This window comes from Xenopus laevis, chromosome 1L (genome assembly GCF_017654675.1).
Source record: "Xenopus laevis strain J_2021 chromosome 1L, Xenopus_laevis_v10.1, whole genome shotgun sequence".
NCBI lineage: Eukaryota > Metazoa > Chordata > Amphibia > Anura > Pipidae > Xenopus > Xenopus laevis.
Window position 1 is genome coordinate 70947424 of NC_054371.1, and position 19035 is coordinate 70966458.

A 19035-nucleotide genomic window follows, 5' to 3' on the forward strand; every position below is an offset into this window, starting at 1 on the left:
TAACGCTAGCGCAACTTCGCAACCTTACGCTACCCCTGAGCGCAACTTTGGATTTTAGTGAATTTGCGGAGCGCTGGCGAAAATACGCCTGGCAGAGTGCGGCGAAGTGCACGCCAGCGCAATTACGAATCTTGGTGAATGTCCCACAATGTCTTAGGAAACAATATAGCAGTAAGCAATTCTCTATAAGCTTGTTTATAGCTGGTTCCTATTGCATTGCTTTATGAGTAGTGCTGGGTGAAATGTTTCACCAGGTTTTGCTGCTAAAAAAAACACCTATAGACTTCAATGTATTGTAAAAGAAAAAAACACCTATAGACTTCAAGGATTCCCTTTTTCTCTGTAATAAAACAGTATCTCGTACTCGATCCCAACTAAGATATAATTAATCCTTATTCGAAAATAAACCAGCTTGTTGGGGTTATTTAATGTTTACATGATTTTCTACTAGACGTAAGGCATGAAGATCCAAATTACGTAAAGATCCATTATCTGGAAAACTCCAGGTCCCAAGCATTCTGGATAACAGGTCGCATACCTGTTGTATGAAAATGCTTAGAATATCATGTGTTGTTGCATGTAAGTAGCATCCTTTTTTCTTTTTATACAGTGGGCAAAGTGAAAAGAGTGTTCTGTGACCCCACAATACTGAGATATGGGGAAATGTGCTGAAATATAAAAAAAAGAAATTCTTTCCTTTCTAGTGCAACCTAACTATACAAACGGTTCCAGGGAAAGACCCTACAAATTAAGAACCAACCCCAAGAAGAAGGATCGAACCTCCTGAACGTTGTCAATTTATCTTCCACCACCCTGTCCTCGGCTCAGACCTCAGTACTTAGTAAAGGTTTATCCTTTGCCCCAACACATCATTTCAGGTTGTTCAACACATTATTGGACGTGAACAAGTTTGTTCGCAAGCTAACCCTTAGGAGACATTTTGGGCCTGGTGGTGAGGGAGTTGATTCAGTTCCCCCCCATAGAAATTATAGAATTGATTTGAGGGACAAAGAGACATCTGAACAGGGTGTTTGTTTTGAGACGTTTAGGGAGCTCTGTTGCCTCTCTGATCTAAGTACATTAGAGAATGAGAGCGTTAGGGAAAGTTCCCCAGAAGAGCCCCTAATTGGGAAGTCGTCCCTGGACAATAAAAAGAGCAATTCTGGCTTCTATCCTCTACAGTCTAGATGTTCCTCAATGGATATGTTCCAGGACCTGGTGGAACAGGACCTTAAGAAATTGAAAACTAGTGCTGCACATAGAAACAAATGGAACATCTCCCTTGAGGAACGGAAAGCCCTCATGTCTCTTAAGTCAGCCACGAGTATTACCATACGGCAGGCAGACAAGGGAGGGAGTGTGGTTGTCATGAATACTGTTGATTATATAGCAGAGGCCAAGCGACAGCTGAATGATTCTGAAACCTATTCTACCCTTTCCTTCAATCCTCAAGAAAAATTCATGAGGGCTATAGAAGAATTGGTGTCTTATGGCATATCTTTGGGAGTGGTGGATACACGTGATAGGGATTATTTGGTTCGGCGTACTCCAACCACCCCAATCTTCCACCATCTCCCAAAGATACATAAGTCCATCCACAAACCAGAGGGTAGGCCTATAGTTGCCAGCATTGGCTCGGCAAACGAGGGGCTTTCAGATTGGCTTGATCTGAACCTAAAACCTTTAGTCCCACTTTTGGGCTCATACATAAGGGACACAGGACATCTCATTGAAAAATTATCTACCCTCACTTGGTTGGACACTTACCATTGGATTTCCATGGATGTAAAATCTTTATACTCCATGATCCCACACAATATGGGTATACAAGCGATTGCAGACACCTTGATGGAATCACATACTTACACACCAGATTTTATTCACTTTAATTTACTGGTTCTTGAGTTTCTATTAACACATAATTTTTTTCACTTCGACGGGGGTTACTACCTCCAGAGACGTGGCACTGCTATGGGGGCATCTTTTGCCCCCTCCTATGCGAACCTATACATGGGCCGCTGGGAGCAGTGCCACGTCTATGGATGTGCTAACCCCTTTCGTGATCACATAATTTGGTATGGCAGGTATATCGATGACCTGCTATTCATATGGGATGGTCCTTTGCATTTAATTGATGAGTTCCATCAATATCTTAATGTAAATCAACACAATCTCCAATTATCATTGGAACATCACAAGGAGACTATCACTTTTTTAGATTTAACTTTAATAGGGAACACGAGTACTAACTCTATAGACACTGAAATCTTTAGGAAACCCACAGCAGGCAACACAATTTTAAAGTACAACAGCTGTCATCCTAAACACACTTTGAACAGTATTCCTTACAGTCAGTTTGTTAGATTCCGGAGAAATTGCAGTCAAGAGGCCATATTCGATCGTCAATCACAACATTTAGGACATAGACTACAAGAGAGAGGATACCCTAAACATCTCATAAGAAATGCACATGAGAGAGCCAAAACAGCACCTGTATTGGGGAAAGAGAAAAAAGAATTAAGAAGGTCAACCCAGGATTGTGTAGACCAAATTGGGCCTGACAAACGAAAAGTGTTTTTTGTCACTGAATACAGTGAGGAGTATGGCCATATCTGCAAGATTATCAAAAAATATTTACCTATATTAAATAGTGATGCAAAAATGTCAGAAATCCTGGCCCAAACCGAGGTTAAATATGTCCCAAAAAAGGCCCCTACTTTAGGGAGTATGTTGGCACCGAGTTTAGTCTCATCGGTTCCATCTAATGTGGCAGACAACTGGTTAAAAGTAAAGGGTACATACAAATGTGGGGCGAATACCTGTAAGACATGCCAAGTGATTTCTACTGGGCCGGAGTTTAAATCTAATGTATCAGGGCAAGTCTTCAAAAACACTGGCTTTTATAATTGCAACACTAGGAATGTTGTATACTTACTCGAGTGCAGTCACTGTAACAAGCAGTATGTGGGCCGCACATCCCGCATGCTGAAGGAAAGGACAAGGGAACACATTAGAAGCATTACCAATAGAGAGGAGAACACCCCGGTTGGCAGGCATTTTAAAACATGCTCACCCAATGGTCTAAAAGACCTAAAGGTGAAAGTCATTGAAAAGGTACGGGTTCCTATTAGAGGTGGTGATATTATCCATAGATTAAACCTCAGAGAGGCTTTTTGGATCCTCAAATTAGATACAAGAATCCCGAACGGTCTGAATTACAGACATGACATTAGTTATTTGTACTAAAAGTATGAGCACAGGTACCCCGATTAAATTAAAGAAATTTACCAGGGATGGACGTATTCAATAGATTGTACCTAAGTAGATCTTTTCTCCAGCCCCCCCGTTGTTAATAAAGATAACTCGAGGGGTAATATAACTGAATCACCCTCTCTACAAGAGCTGCACCGACAGTTTGTTTGGTTCTTAATTAATTAATGAACACTGTTTCTAAGAAACTTTTTTTTAACTGTTTCATTTTAATTGTTTCACTTTGTTTCAGGTTTTAATTGATTTAAATAAAGATACAATTTTATTATGAGCCCACTAGAGGGTACTATTACCTAGTGTATAAAAAATCCAGCTGTAACAAGTGAATTGCTAACCTATGACTAAGGGATAACTCCCGAAACGCGTCAGGTTTTTTCCTAGCAGGAACTCCAATAAACCCCATCTTCAGAAGTGCCGTCTGCCTTTCGAGTCTTAACTATACAAAAGAAATGTCATCTCAGATTGACCCTAATGAGTCCATCTCAGGAAGGTACATGAGAAGCCTGAGAAAGGAACAGGATGCATAACTAGTAGTCTATAGCTACAGACCTATTCTCTCATACCCCATATGTGATAATGTACAGCACAAACTTTGCTCAGGTACAGTAACCAATAAGGTGTTAAATGTTGCAGGTTACATGTATTAGGCACAGATAATCTTGTAGAGGTTATAAGACAAAGAGCAATTTCTACTTTATGGGGGTTATTTACTAAACTCCGAATGCAAAAATCACGAAAAATTTGTGATTTTTTTTAATAAAATCTGACTTTTAATAAAATCACTATTTTTCGGAATTTATTAAACCCAGAAGATGGAAAAGTCAGAATCTGAAAATCCGGCATCTCAGACCTGTCGAGGTTCCATATAAGTGAATGGGAGAAGTCCCAATGATTTCTTGATGTGGGCTGGTTTTTTGCAATACCCCAAAGTTTTCGTGCAAAATTCTGATTTTTCAGGTGAAAAACCAAAAAAATGTTTAAAAATCGGATAAAAGATCCAAAAAAATCGGATATTTCATGGATATTTCAGGATTTTTTTCCGCAAATAAAATTTTCGGCAAAGTGTATTAATAAATAAGTCCTAAAAACCCGTGCGGATTTGGTCGGAGTTTTTTTCAGAAAATATTGAGATAAATTCGGACTTTGATTAATAAACCCCTAAATGTGATGTTATTCAACATACCTATATTATTATTATAGTGCTGGAATGTTACACAGGTTTTAGTAGATGGTGTCTATCAATAACATTATTCCCAGCTGCAGTGGAGTTTACAGCCTAGGGTCCCTGTTTTTTCCTTGTTTATTTCAGCAGCCTACTCTCACCTTTGCCCTGTATTGTTCTAATAATCTTGTACAGGTATTGGACACGTTATCCAGAAACCTGTTATCCAGGGAGCTTCGAATTACAGAACGGCTGTCTCCCATAGACTCTTTTATCCAAATAATCCAAATTTTAAAAAATATTTCAGTTTTTCCTGTAATAATAAAACTAGCTTGTACTTGATCCCAATTAAGATACGATAAATCTTTATTGGAAGCAAAACCAGCCTATTGGGTTTATTAAATGTTTACATGATTTTCAAGTAGACGTAAGGTATGAAGATCCAAATTACGGAAAGATCTCTTATCCAGAAAACCCCAGGTCCTGAGCATTCTGGATAACAGATCCCATACCTGACCTCAGCACATGCATACACTGCTGCCCTGTTATGTGCAAATAAAATGCCTGTGTCTGTCAGAGATTGTCTTTCTCCTTTAAACAGATACAGTCATGGGAAAACATGGTGTGCTTGAACCATCAATTAATAGTGCTCCTCGAGTAGAACTCTGAACTGCACTGATTTTATTTGCTGTAGGGGTGGTTCACCTTCAAGTTCAATTTTAGTATGTTATAGAATGGCCAGCTCTAAACAACTTACTGACTGGTCTTTTTTATTATTATTTTTTTTTTTTAAATATTTCAGTTATTTGCCTTTTTCTTTTGACTCTTCCCAGCTTTCAAATGGAGGTCACTGGCCCTATCTAAAACAGATGCTCTAAAAGATTACATTTGTACTATTAATGCTGCTTTTTATTGCTCAGGCCCCTCTTCTTTTCATATTCCAGTCTCTTATTCAACTTAATGCTTGGTTGCTAGGGTAATTTGGATCCTAGCAACCTGATTTCTGAAATTGAAAACCGCCTGCCGAATAAAAACTAATAACTCCACACTTCAAATAATACAATAAAAACCAACTGCAAATTGCCTTAGAATATTACATCTTACTAAAAGTCTATTCAAACAATCCCTTTAAAAACAAGACATCAGGCAAGTCATTCTCTTATCTTCCCAGGATTAGGAAGAGAAATCTTTTCAGAAATTCTTTCAAAAATTATATGGAATTATATTGACCACAACAACATTTCAAAACATTTGAAAAAAAGTATTTTATTTCAATTACAATCTGATCATGTAGATTTGTTAAAGTTACATTTGTTAAAGTCTTGATGGTCCTGCCGGCTGTGTATTTCCTATTTGCTGCTGATACTCAAGGTCTTCCAAACTGTTCTCTGACTGCTCCTCTGTGTCTTCTTATTGTTTCTTCTTTTGCTCCAAATGAAGAGTAAAAACTGGTCCTCATCCTCTGTAGGTTGTAAATTTGCATCCTGAAATAATTTATAAATAATTACATTTCATTGCATTTAAACAAAACATATTTTTCAAACTCAGCGTCATTTTTATGGAAACTTAATAGTTTTATATATATATATAGAGAGAGAGAGAGAGAGAGAGAGAGAGAGAGAGAGAGAGAGAGAGAGAGATATTGTGATAAAGACGCACTCACAGGTCTTACAGTAAAATAAAAAGCATTTTTATTGTGAGCGCTCTAATAAGCGAGCCTTTCTCAAAGTGGGTTCCAGCCGAAACGTCAATCGTGCTTATTAGAGCGCTCACAATAAAAATGCTTTTTATTTTACTATAAGACCTGAGAGTACGTGTTCATCACCATATCTCCGTACAGCTAACCAGAGGATCGCACCCAGGCAACCGATACCTCTTTTTTGTGAGTGCCGGTAATCATCCGAATATATATATATAAATACGTATATATATATAATGTTAGAAAATATACATTCCACGTGAGACCATTAGGAGCCTCTATTCACTTTCATCCTAAAAAATGGAATGCTGTGAATCCATTTGGTCCATAGGCTTACTGATAAATAGGAATTATAATAACTGTTACATTATCCTATATACAGTATATATATTTAAAATATATGTATACCGTGATCAGTTCTGTCACATGAAGAAGCTCCATCTCAACTGTGATCTTGTAATCCCTCATGGGTAGCGTATGAAAAAAATAAATATTATAACATTAATTTAAAGTACACACACAAAAATGTATAAATAAATGTACATAAGTAAAAAGTTATACTCACCATCTTCAACTTCATCCATGTCATTGTGAGTTTCAGGAACACTCTAGATGACATCATCCGCTAAAACATCATGAAGGTCCCCTTCATATTCCCACAGTTATACTCACCAACTTCAACCATGTCATTGTGAGCTCCAGGGACACCCCAGACAAACATTATCCCATAAAATATCCATAAACTCCACTTTACACCCTTCCCTCTTCCCCAAGCCCCAGTACTAACATTACCTTGCCAGAATTTCCCTAATAATATCTTTCTACCCTTTCCTATAAGGAACATTGTGGTTATAACTACTGTAGCAATGAAAAATTAATATATTAAGAATATATTAAGAAAAGGCACTTTTTCTGAACAGCCCTGGCAAATTATTTATATTACATGGGAATTTACCCTCCACGAAAGTCATGTAAAAAGGAAAGCTACTATTAAAAAAGATGTAGGGGGTTACAATATATTTATATTATCTATATAACCATTTTAACAGGAAATCTAGCTCCATTATTGTAGAGCTCATAATTGGTATTGGCAGTGGTATGGCTATATGAAAAGTTTATGTAGCCATGACGCAGATCTCCTTAGCCACTGCACAATAGATGTTATATCAGATGTAATATCCATGGCTACAACACAAATAATAAGAGTTGGTACCAGTTACACGATATCTTGCCTGTGCCACTGCTTCTGTCCCACTTAGTAGCTACTGCAAATTCACATTCTGTAGAGGTTGAGGACAAAACAGGCTCAAAAACCGCAGATACTTTGCTGCAAGTTGTTTCGAATAAACCTTGCAGCAAAGTATCTGCGGTTTTTGAGCCTGTTTTGTCCAGAACCTCTACAGAATTTGCATGGCTACAACACTGAAGTGTGGCAAATGCTTACCATAATAATACCAGCTTCAACTTGCTGTACCATAACTTTCACCACCTGGCCCTGCTTGCTGCATTTGACCCAGCATTTACTAGGCTGAACATACTACCACCTGCACATAAGAAACTTGGAAATATAGATAAACCTTTGATTAAGATTAAGGATCTTTAACTCCTTGGACAACAGATTATTACTATTGGTGTTGCATTTGTTACATTTTAAAACTTTGTACATTGTCTCTCAAACCCAAATCTGAATGAGTGGCCATGTCCTTGGCCCACCCAAACCCTACCCTATGGCCAATGGTATAAGGGGTAATTTTAAAATAAAGGCTTGCATAGAGGTTGTCTTAATTCCTAACTGTGATGGGTTTTGACTCCCTTTCCCTACCTCCTCATTTGTGATCAGGTTAGGGGAAAGAGGGGCAGGAACTTGATCCATCCTATTCAGATGATGTCTTAGGATTCTTATGCAAACCACTTAAAATTGCCCCAGATCCCATAGGCTTACCAAGGACATGACCCCTCATCAGAAAGTGAGCTGTATGTGCAGCTAGTTATACCAATGGATGACTTACAGGTGCCAAGTCAGCAGGTATAGGAATGAGTAGATACAAAGTTGGCGTAGGATGTTAATAGCTAAGCCAAGACATCACAGACTTACTCACTCCTACCAGCTGGGATTCAGATATGTAAAGCATTTGAGGATGGTGTCATCTGAATCTTTAGTGTTGTTGCATTTGAGGAATGGCAGGTTGGCAGCTGTAGATTCAGGGTGATTCTGAAAGATAAATATAAATTGTTAGTGCAATTGTTGCTATACAGAACACACTGCAGGAAGAAACTGCTTTGCATCAGTATTTCCTAGGAAATCCCACACCTCTAGTTACCAATTAATCACAAGGCTGTTAAATCCCAGGGAGAATGTGAAATATATATATAAATGCTGGATGAGCTTAACCCACCTCAAATGACTCAGAAAATAGTGAATGAAGTATTTAAGATATAAATATTAATATTAGTGTTTCTAGGGCTGTAAGATCCATTCTCCAAATTATGAATATGCAGAGATTATAAAAATGTTGTTGAAAGCCAATGATCATATTAGTAACATTTGGCTTGTTTGGCTACTTAATACTCACTTTTATTTACCATCTAGTTGTATGAATATACTTTAATAACTTGCCCTACTGCTGCAAACATACACAGTGCTGAGGAAGAGCCAATAAAGTCTAAACAGAAAGGAGAAGTACATCCCATAATCATTAACTCACATCTTCCAGTCGGATTGGTGGTGGAATCCTTTGATGTTCAACATCCTCCCAATTGATATTCTTATAAAGTGGATGTTCCCTTATATTTCCATTCACTCCAAGACGTTTGTGTGGTCTTTTTTTGAGAAGCTAAGAAAGAAAAAAATAGTTGTTACACAGTTGTTTGGCACAAAATACTACATTTTTATGTTGGTCTATTAGGTCTATGGTACACATGACATTTCCTCCACTAGCGGAAAAACAAGGAGGATTTTGCTAAACACAGTGAGCTATTACCTGAATTATTGGTCACAGTTATTTCAAAACTACTAGCTGAAATTTTTGCATGTTTTAATTTTTAAAATGTGTTTATGTTTGAGTCTCTGGGAATCATTACTGCTTTTCGCGTGCATTAATATAATATATATATATATATTATAATATTCCCAGCATCACATCACCCGTATTACAGAAATAGCATATTGGGAATGTCTATTTACCTGAATTATTGGTCACACTAACTAATAGCTGAAATTCTTGCATGTTTTAATTTTTAACTGCATTAGTGCTTTTCGCGTTCATTAATATAATATATATATTATAATATTCCCACCATCACATCACCCGTAATTACAGAAATAGCATATTGGGAATGTCTATTTGCAAGAATCAAATTATTTAGAAAAGTCCAAAATGTGACCATTTTTTTTACCTTTCTTCTTTAATAATAATTCTCCCATCAGTAACACCAGAATGAAATATGCAAAATAACCATAACTGACCTACTGCTACAGAGAAAAGGGCACACGTATTCTGTTCTATAGAGCAGGTACTAACAGGTTTTTCTTTCCAAAAAGTTGTTGGAGAAAACACACAATATGTATCCGTTGTTTTTTCACATTCTTATTTTTCTGTTACAGAGGTGACAAATTAACCTTCGATTAAAAAGCCTCTACAATAAAAAAAAAATATGCTCCAGGAACAGGCACATACCATGGACAGGGATTTTTTATATTGTCACTGGCCATTAAGATCACAATACATCATAAATCTGTCTGCGTCCATGTTTTGATAAGAAAGGCTTTTTAACTTTTTTCTATCATTATCATCATTTATGGACTGTACATAGTTCCAGTAAGTTACACCTGAAGATATTGGATTGCTGTCCAAGTTGCTATTGTGGTACACCAATGGTGAGTGACCCCTGAGAGTTGTGAAAACAGAAAATCCTTGCAGTTGTGTGGCCAATAAACTAATTGCCCAAACCCACCTTCTGAAGGAGATCTTGCAATGTTGCACTCATCCATTCAGGAAACACCGGCTTCTCAGTGAGGATGGAACTTTTCACATCATGTTTGCAGCTGTCGTCCTCAAAAGGGGATCTTCCAGTGGCCATTTCGCTGAGTATTATCCCAAATGACCACCAGTCTATTGCTGCATTGTACTTCTTATTAGCTAGCATCTGAAATATAAAAAAAAGATGTTACCAAATTGCTAAAAAAAATCTGATTTATTTCTTATATACTGTGTGAGCCAAGAAAAAATCGTGATGGCTCAAGGAAAAAAAACAGAAAGATACTTTGCAAAATTGAAATACATTGTAAGAGTTGGCAGAGCTTGTGGTCGCAGGGAGAGGTTTAGTAAGGACTGAGAAAGCAGGTACTAGGGAACAGATATAGGGCAATACTTGTATTGAATTCAGACAGGACAGGTACAAAAGGCAATGCTGGTAACAAACAAGGCAGGCAAGGTTGGCACTGCTGGTACAGGCAATAAACATAAACAACCTTTGTGCAGTTGGAGGGCATAAATATGCCATAGCATATATGCCATAGGTGCCAGCAGAGATGTAGCCTCACAAATATATATCATTAATATTAGCAGGGTATAATGCTGCTTTATTCACTTACACATGATCAGAAAGAGCTCATTTACTAGTGCAATAGGCAAAACTGCATTCATCAAAATGCCATTTATAGTCTATACTATACTCTATACTTATATTTTATGACAACATGCCAGTTGCGTCTGCTTTGCAGAAAAAGGTGCAATGTTAACCGACAAAAAAGAGCCTTGAGGGGGTGTTACTTTCTAGGGATCCCTTTAGTGTTGCACCTTTTGCACACAGCTCAGTTGCACCCAACCAGCATTACATGCCAGCATTGTGAACAACTGAAGAAAAACATGAATGCACCTTATGGGTGATTAACCAAAAGGGCGGCAAATTAGCATCTATGTTGGTAAAGCTAATGCTCACTTTTTTACATTTTCACGTCTAGTAAGTCATTTTCTTTCAGCAATCCTGTATTTGCCTCTGAAGTGAATAGATGTTTTAAATATACTGAACAGTTTCCTACCTCTGGGGCCATGTACCAGCTTGTTCCTGTTTTTTCAGCGATGGTATTGTCATCAAAAACTCCTTCAGCTGCAACTCCAAAATCAGCAATCTTCATGTGTCCTTCACAGGTAAGCAGGATGTTTCCAGGCTTTAGGTCACTGCAAGAGAGAGAGAGAGAATGAATTCATTTAGCGGCTGTTAGTAAATGATAAACTGTAGCCCTTTTATTAGTGTCACATCCATTTTAGTTCCTTCTGCTCACTCCATAACTGCTCAGTTATGATGTTCGTATTCTATGACTCCTTAATTACTTTATTCTCACTTCAAAGCCCCTCAGGCACTCACAGTTATCCTTCCATGACTTGATAGTGTTCTTCCAGTCTATAGCCATACCAATTTAGCCCCACTTTCCTTGTTTCATATCCAATCACATGTCTGGAATAAGGATCCAAAATTGGCCCTGGCATTTCAAGCACGCAGAGGCCCAAACAACCACAATAAATAGTGACTGTCTATAGCATCCTCGCTGGCATTTGCCAGAATCTACAGATTGCCAGTCCAGGCCTGCTCACTCATTCCCCTCTACAAATCTCACTCCATATACTCATTCTCCTCTTGCTTCCTAGCCAACCCCTTCCTCTAAGCTCAGTGATCTCCAAAGTCCCCTTATGAAGTGTTACAGAAAATAAATTCTAATCTGCATGCACTGGCAGTATTCTGCAGGCGCATCTGCATATGTAATGTGACCCTCCCTTTTGTACTTTCTTCATTCAGATTTCAGCCTACATATAACATCTGCCCACACCCAAAGACCACAGCTACAGGAATATAGGGCCAAAACAAATATTAACTGAACAATATAAAATATGGAGACATAAGAACCCCAAGCGTTTACTTACCGATGGATGATGCCTAGAGAATGGAGATACTGAAGTCCACAAATCAGTTCTGCTGAGTAAAAGCTGAAAAAAAAGACTCAAATGAATAGCTGCACTGAATACGCAATACTGTTTCCTTACACTGCATGAGTAGAAATAAAACAGACAGGCCCATGTTCCTCTCCCAGCCTCCCCTCATGACTATAGCACTGCCAAATGCCAGCAGCAATGTATTTATGGGGTACATGTACATGTATTTATGTATCAAATACCTGTGTCTGTGGTGCAACGTGTGTGTGTGTGTGTGGGGGGGTGCAAACATGCAAAAACATTGCAGTTTGTCCCCTCTTTTGGTGCCTCATAAATGTTTCCTACCCCACTGTATCTATCTATAAGTGTATTGAAGGCCACTGAATTCTCATGCATGTGTCAATTTTGTATGCCCTTTATTTTTCAGTTTTGACAGTGTTACCTCAGCTACAATTCTGGATATGGTGCATCCCCATGCTGCTTACCTGCTGTATTCCTAACTCCGTTTATCTGATGCCTTTTCACTCTCACATTGTTATATATCTGTAGCATCAATTCCTTTTGATGCTGTCACTAGTACATAGTTACTTACATGATGTGTCTTTTTTTCAGATGATGTTTGATGGACAGAAGATTACTGAGGCTGCCTCCCCCTGCATACTCCATGACGAGGAAGGCGTATTGCTGAGTGAAGAGATAAAAGGGAAGAGAGTGAAACACAGGAACTAGAAGCACAAAACTATCAAGTGTAATGCAGGCATGTCCCTCAACATAACTACATACAGAACAACAATTATTTACTAATCAGGAAATATACTTAATTAGGCTTATAGTGAACATAGTCATGTGTGAATGTAAAGTGCACGTAATAACAGCAAGCAAAGGGGCCTCTTATATGGCCTTTGGCTTATATGGCTTTTGTTGCCCATATACCTAAGGATGTTTATGTCTAACTGCATTAGATAAATGGTTAAAGGTATGTAGCTGAGCTTTGGAGAACTGACAACTAGTGAACTACTGAAAATGGCAACCAGTGAAACAAACTGTATGGAAGCATTGGAAGTAACATACGTTGGTTTGGAAGGCTGCATAGCCATGGCACAAGAATGGACTGCCGGAAGTAACCTTCAGGATTCTGGCCTCCTTCTGGATCATATCCTTCTGATCTTCCTTGGGTGTCTTCCTGATAACTTTTACAGCCACACGTTCTTTTTTCATTTGTATAGAAGCCAAAAACACCTAAAATGCAAAATAAAAAAAAAAGTTAATTAATTGATTAATTCATTTATGAATTGTTCTGTGCACCTTCACGTTTGCAATTTGCTAAATACTGGCCCTTACTAGTTATGTGGTTCACCTGCAGAGCATGTCATTGGTACCATAGCCCATATCTTACAAGTTAATTCAAGGGACTGAATCTATTCTACATATCAGCTATTCTGGTTGGCTGGGCTGCCATGGTACCATGGAATCTACCAGTGGACCCACCTTTAGAAGAATTCCCTTTAACTCTTATTTGAACTGCGTCAAGGAGCTTCTGTACCCAAGGCAAGGATAGCTATCTGCTGTCACATTTTCCCTGTTTGGAAGAGTCGCAGTGGACTGAAACCAGGTTATACAAGAAGGGTAAGGAAAAACTAGCTGGTCTGTTGAGCTGCTCATATATTGTAATGGAGTACATAGCACAACATACATATTTAAAATAATACCCATTCATTTTTTAGTAATTGTGCTCTAGACAGGTCCCTGTGCTGCCTATGAGGCAAATTCACTAACCGGCGAAAATTCGCTAGCGCTGGCTTCACGCACATCGCAACACTTCGGCAGGCATAAATTCGCCTGGACAACGCTAATTCGCGAAGATCCAAAGTTGCGCACAGGGTAATGAACGCTGGCAAAGTTGCACTAGTAAAAATATGCTCAGCAGTTCGAAATTACACTAGCGTTGGCTAATTTGCATACGGTGTGCAGTTAAAGTACAATGGACATATATGCTGCAGCAAATACATTACACTACACAAGGCCAGGGAACCTTAATAAAATTATATAGAGGTGTTATATTGCCCTACACATGTGCCCACAGCATAGTTTAGATTCCATATGTTATCAAATGTAGGGGGGGAGGAGGGTACCCCAAAAAAAATGTTGATCTTTTTCAGCCTATCACCCTAAAAAAGGAAAAGACGCCAACGTTTTTTGGGACTTAGAAAAATGTTCAACTTTTTTTTGAGTAAAATCAAAAACTTGAAGTGAATTTGCTTAGTAACGCTCTTTCGTCAGAGCGAAAATTTGCCTGGCGTTAGAGTGCGAAGTTGCACCACAGTCTCCTTTGCGAAATTACACCAGCGACCGTTAGTAAATCCGCAAAGTCCCGAAATGACGCTGGTGAATTTTCACCAGCGTTAGCCACTTCCCCCGAAATGTCAAGCCCTAGCCCTTATCCTTATGTTAACACCCACAACCCCATTTCTCACTCTTTCTATTTCCTCTATTTTTATTGTAGATAATATAGAGGTCACTTACTTTGCCAAATGAGCCTCGGCCGAGACCCCAGTGGAACTTATAGTTGGTTAGCATGTGTTCCGGCAAACGTTCAGCTTCAATACGCCGTCGCTTCTGGCTGTTTCCTTCTTGGAAAAAAAAAGTGGAAATTCATATAAGTACCACAAGCAGTTAGGATTTAAAGTTTCATTATATGGTTAGATTACATGTCCAATTTTTTTTACATGATGCTATTATAGATTGTTTACTAAATCAGTGTTATTGTCTGCTTTCTTGTCTGCAGTTTAGAATTATAAAACAACTAAAGTGACCGAGTAACAAGAATGTGCAAACCAGGTCTACATATCATCACTATTTTTACTCCATTTTACACTACAATAGTTTTTAGCAAACTATCACTGTGTTGCCAGAAGAATGCTACCTGGTACTTTTCTACATCTGGATACAGCACAGACTATTGGGTTGAACCAGCTCATAAGCCATTATGGCACAGCATCCATTTCAATAACAACACCTGTCACCTTGAAACTTCATTTTTGTGCACCTTTAAAAAGATGTCCTGGATTGGAAAGGGCACTAAAGCTCCACAACACTCTCTTGCCTTTAGTTAGTATCATAAACAGGACTAAGGAACTGAGTCAAACCAAGGAAGCCTATGCAGATCAACTTATTAAATGTAAAATGTGCCTTATATGCATAGGAGAATGCTGATCTAAGCATATACATGAGAGCACTAGGGTTGGATATCAGGCAGAACTTCCCCCAGAACACAAGACAGTAAAATCTGGAGGGTCATGGAGGTGGTGTGTTTAGATACAAATAGGTCAAAAGAATGGTGCTTATAAAAAGTCATCTAAACAGCCAGTCCTTATCTTGATTTTAAAAAATATTACTAAATAGAAACCATTTTATTACTTATGGGAAATGCATCGAACCTTTAAATGGTTCGAGGGACCTCTGCCATTGACTTCTACATGACCTTTTCGATGGTGGATTTTTGGATGCAAGCTATTACCAGGGTTGGGGTATAATATATCTTGAAAAACGTGTTTTTTTTTTAAAAAAACAAACGGTAAAATTTGAGGGTTTTTTTTACTCAAAAATACCCTTGAAAGCTCAAATTTTTCATGAAAAAAACCCACTCGACCTTTAAAGGTGTGGTTCACCTTTACAATAATTTATAGTATGTTATAGAATGGTCAATTCTAAGCAATTTTTCAATTGTATTAAATTTTTTCTTTTTTACAGTTATGGAATTATTTGCCTACACTCTTTCCAGCTTTAAAAAAAACAAATGCTCTGTAATTCTTTACATTTGGGGGGTTATTTTTTAAAGTTCGAATGCCAAAAACTTTTTATAGAACTGAAATTATTTGTGAAAAAGAAACCTGAATTTTTCGGGATTTATTATTTGGTAAAAGTCAGAATCCGAAAAGCTGGCATCTTAGATCCGCCGAGGTTCTATATAAGTCAATGGGAGATGTCCCGAAAATATCCTGATCTGCCCTGGGTTTCATGCAATAATCCAAAGTTTTCGTAATTTTTGTGCAAAAATCAGGCGGAAAATCCAAACAATTAATACAATTTGGATTTTCATCCAATTTTCCATATTTTTTCCTGCCCTGGAATCTTTTGGGAAAATGTATTGATAAATAAGGTGAAATAACATGTGCGGATTTGGTCAGAGTATATTTCAGAAAATAATGATATATATTTGGATTTTTATAAAAAAAACAACATTTTCTGTTATTGCTACTCATTCTATTTAGGCCCTATCCTGTTCATATTTCAGTCTCTTATTCAAATCAATGCATAGTTGCTAAGGTAATTTGGACCCTAGCAACCAGATTACCAAAAACTGGAGAGCTATTGAATAAAAAGCTAAATAACTCAAAAACCACAAATAATAAAAAAATAAAACCTTTTTTCAAATTGTTTCAGAATATCAATCTCTACATCATACTAAAAGCTATCTCAAAAGTGAACCTATTGATATTACCTATTTTTGTCAAATTCTAGATCTGTTGCAGCCCTTGTTCTGCATTTTGTTTTCATTAAGTGACAGTTCTTACCATGTTCTTATTCAATGTACAGTATTTAATACATAGAATACCAAAATGAAAAAAAATTCTGCAACCCTTTTGAACTCTGTATTTGCATATTTCAAGTGAGCAGGGCTAGAAAGCTATATGTAGCCAATCACAGTACAGGTAAGGGACCTGTTATCCAGAATTCTAGGGGCCTGGGGTTTTCCGGATAATTGATCTTTCCGTAATACTATGGGCCATACCTTAAGTCTACTAAAAAGTGATTGAAACATTAAATAAACCCAATAGGCTGGTTTTGCTTCCAATAAGGATTAATTATATCTTAGTTGGGATTAAGTACAAACTACTGGTTTATCATTACAGAGAAAAAGGAAATCATTTTAAAAAACGTAGATTATTTGGATACAATGGAGTCTATGGGAGATGGCCATTCCGTAATTCGGAGCTTTCTGGATAATGGGTTTCCGGATAACAGATCCCATACCTGTACTAGATTACTAATGACTACACAGTTGCCAACTCCTATGGAGATACTGTAAATGTAGATATGGAGGGTCATACAACCACCAATATACCCTTAAAAACAGCTGCTGTTTTATATGCAGGTTTTCTTTCTATGCTGTTTGAATAGAGGGCAGAGGAAAGGCAACGGTTTACAACTGTCCTTACTTTACTTGGATTGGTATATACTCAGCATGGTGAGATATAAAATACAGACAGTGAATTTGTTAATAACTTACAACACCCAGTGTTTGAAGTAAAATACAAATGGTGTAGGAATGGGAATTATAAAATACAGTAACCCCCCCCCACTGTGCAATAAAGAAGCCCCCGCATACTGACATATCACCAAACTTACCCATTATCACACCTACTGTAAATTTGACCAGTTTTAAAATATGAGCCCCAGTACTAGTGTTATGAAATATTAATAGTTAAATCTTATTAAATGTCATCACATTTATTTAGAAACAGTTTCCTTACCTTCTACAGTGGTACTGTCATCACTGCTCCTTGATCTCTTTCTGCTGCTTTCTATATTCACATGATGGTCATTGGCAGCAATACTGATGTTATCCTCAAGTTTGATCTTCTTCGTCATCATTTCTTCATCTGTAGTCTTCTCTTCTTCTCTTCGTCTTTTCTTGGATACAGACACCATGCTTGCAGTAGAGAATATGCTTAAAAGCACTTTCCTCTACGCAGCAAGGGGTATTCAAAGAAAGCACAAGAAATCTCTCTGAAAGGCAAAATCTCTCTAAAATCGCACTAAAATCACTAAAATCGCAAGAGCATCAAAAAGCACTGAGTCTCTCATAAGAAGCTCAACCGCTCTGAGTTGACCAGTAGTGGTAGCACCCAACTGTTACTTTGCCATTCACAAGATGGCAGCTTTCTGTGTGTATACAAGGCGGCCATGACACCACAGCAGCCCACACCAATATCAGTAGTAGAAATAAAGTATGTGATAGTAAATATGGTTTTAAATTTTAGGAGCCAATAGTAATAACAGATCCATCCACATATTGTACAACCTCCCTATGCCAGATATGCAAAATTGCTTTATTTCCAAGAACAATATTCTGCAACATAAAGATTTCAATTAGCATTGCTAAAATCAGGTGCCATTAAATACTGATACAAATAAGTTAATAGAAGTGTAAAAATTAACAAGTAACAATGTGATAACAGTGTATTTGGCCATATAAAAATCAGTATTTAAGGACAAGAACCTCCCTATATATATTGTATACTAATGTTTATAAGTGACTTTTTTTTTTAGCAGGAACCACTTTTAAAGACATAATGAGCCATGAGCTTATTGCCTAATTCAATAAAGCCAGGTTCAATTCAATAACAAAAACATCTCTCACTGGCTACCACATAAAAACTATATGAATCTCGCCCCAAAGTGTTCATGTGAAACACTATAAAATAACATTTTCTCATGGAATGGAATCTGGCCCAATATTTGATTTGTTTCTTAAATAAAAATGTCCTGCACACAGTCCTGTTCTAAAATATCTTCCATACATTAACTGCATCGTAGCAAAAACAGAGCAGACCAGGAGAGCTGTCCCATAGCTCCTACTACCTCAGCTAAGTTAATCTTTGAAAATTGTTCTGGTGTTAATGCTCTGACAGGATTTTCCAGGGATTTCAGGATTGAGACCGTTTGTTCTATCTATCTATCTATCTATCTATCTATCTATCTATCTATCTATCTATCATCTATCTATCTATCTATCTATCTATCTATTATCTATCTATCTATCTATCTATCTATCTATCTATCTATCTATCATCTATCTATCTATCTATCTATCTATCTATCTATCTATCTATCTATCTATCTATCTACACTGTATCTTAGTTTGGATCAAGTACTTTTTTATTATTACAGAGAAAAAGGAAATCATTTTA

The 19035-nt window shown here is 37.5% G+C and overlaps 1 protein-coding gene and 1 long non-coding RNA gene across 2 annotated transcripts; both read right to left on the bottom strand.

Moving 5' to 3' along the window:
• Nucleotides 1-5682: 5682 nt before the first annotated feature.
• Nucleotides 5683-7492, bottom strand: LOC121402971. The gene is made up of 2 exons (XR_005966909.1): nt 6540-7492; nt 5683-5916 (listed from the first exon to the last, which is right to left on the bottom strand). It is a non-coding gene; the product is annotated as an uncharacterized LOC121402971 (long non-coding RNA).
• Nucleotides 7493-7497: 5 nt separating this feature from the next.
• Nucleotides 7498-18065, bottom strand: LOC108696485 (protein kinase C delta type-like). Its single transcript, XM_041589998.1, has 9 exons — nt 17596-18065; nt 14585-14691; nt 13133-13300; nt 12654-12745; nt 12053-12115; nt 11173-11311; nt 10086-10277; nt 8837-8965; nt 7498-8343 (listed from the first exon to the last, which is right to left on the bottom strand). Exons 1-9 carry the CDS (start codon nt 17771-17773, stop codon nt 8233-8235), a joined length of 1179 nt encoding a protein of 392 aa, XP_041445932.1. The 5' UTR covers nt 17774-18065; the 3' UTR covers nt 7498-8232.
• Between the last annotated feature and the right edge of the window lie 970 nt (nt 18066-19035).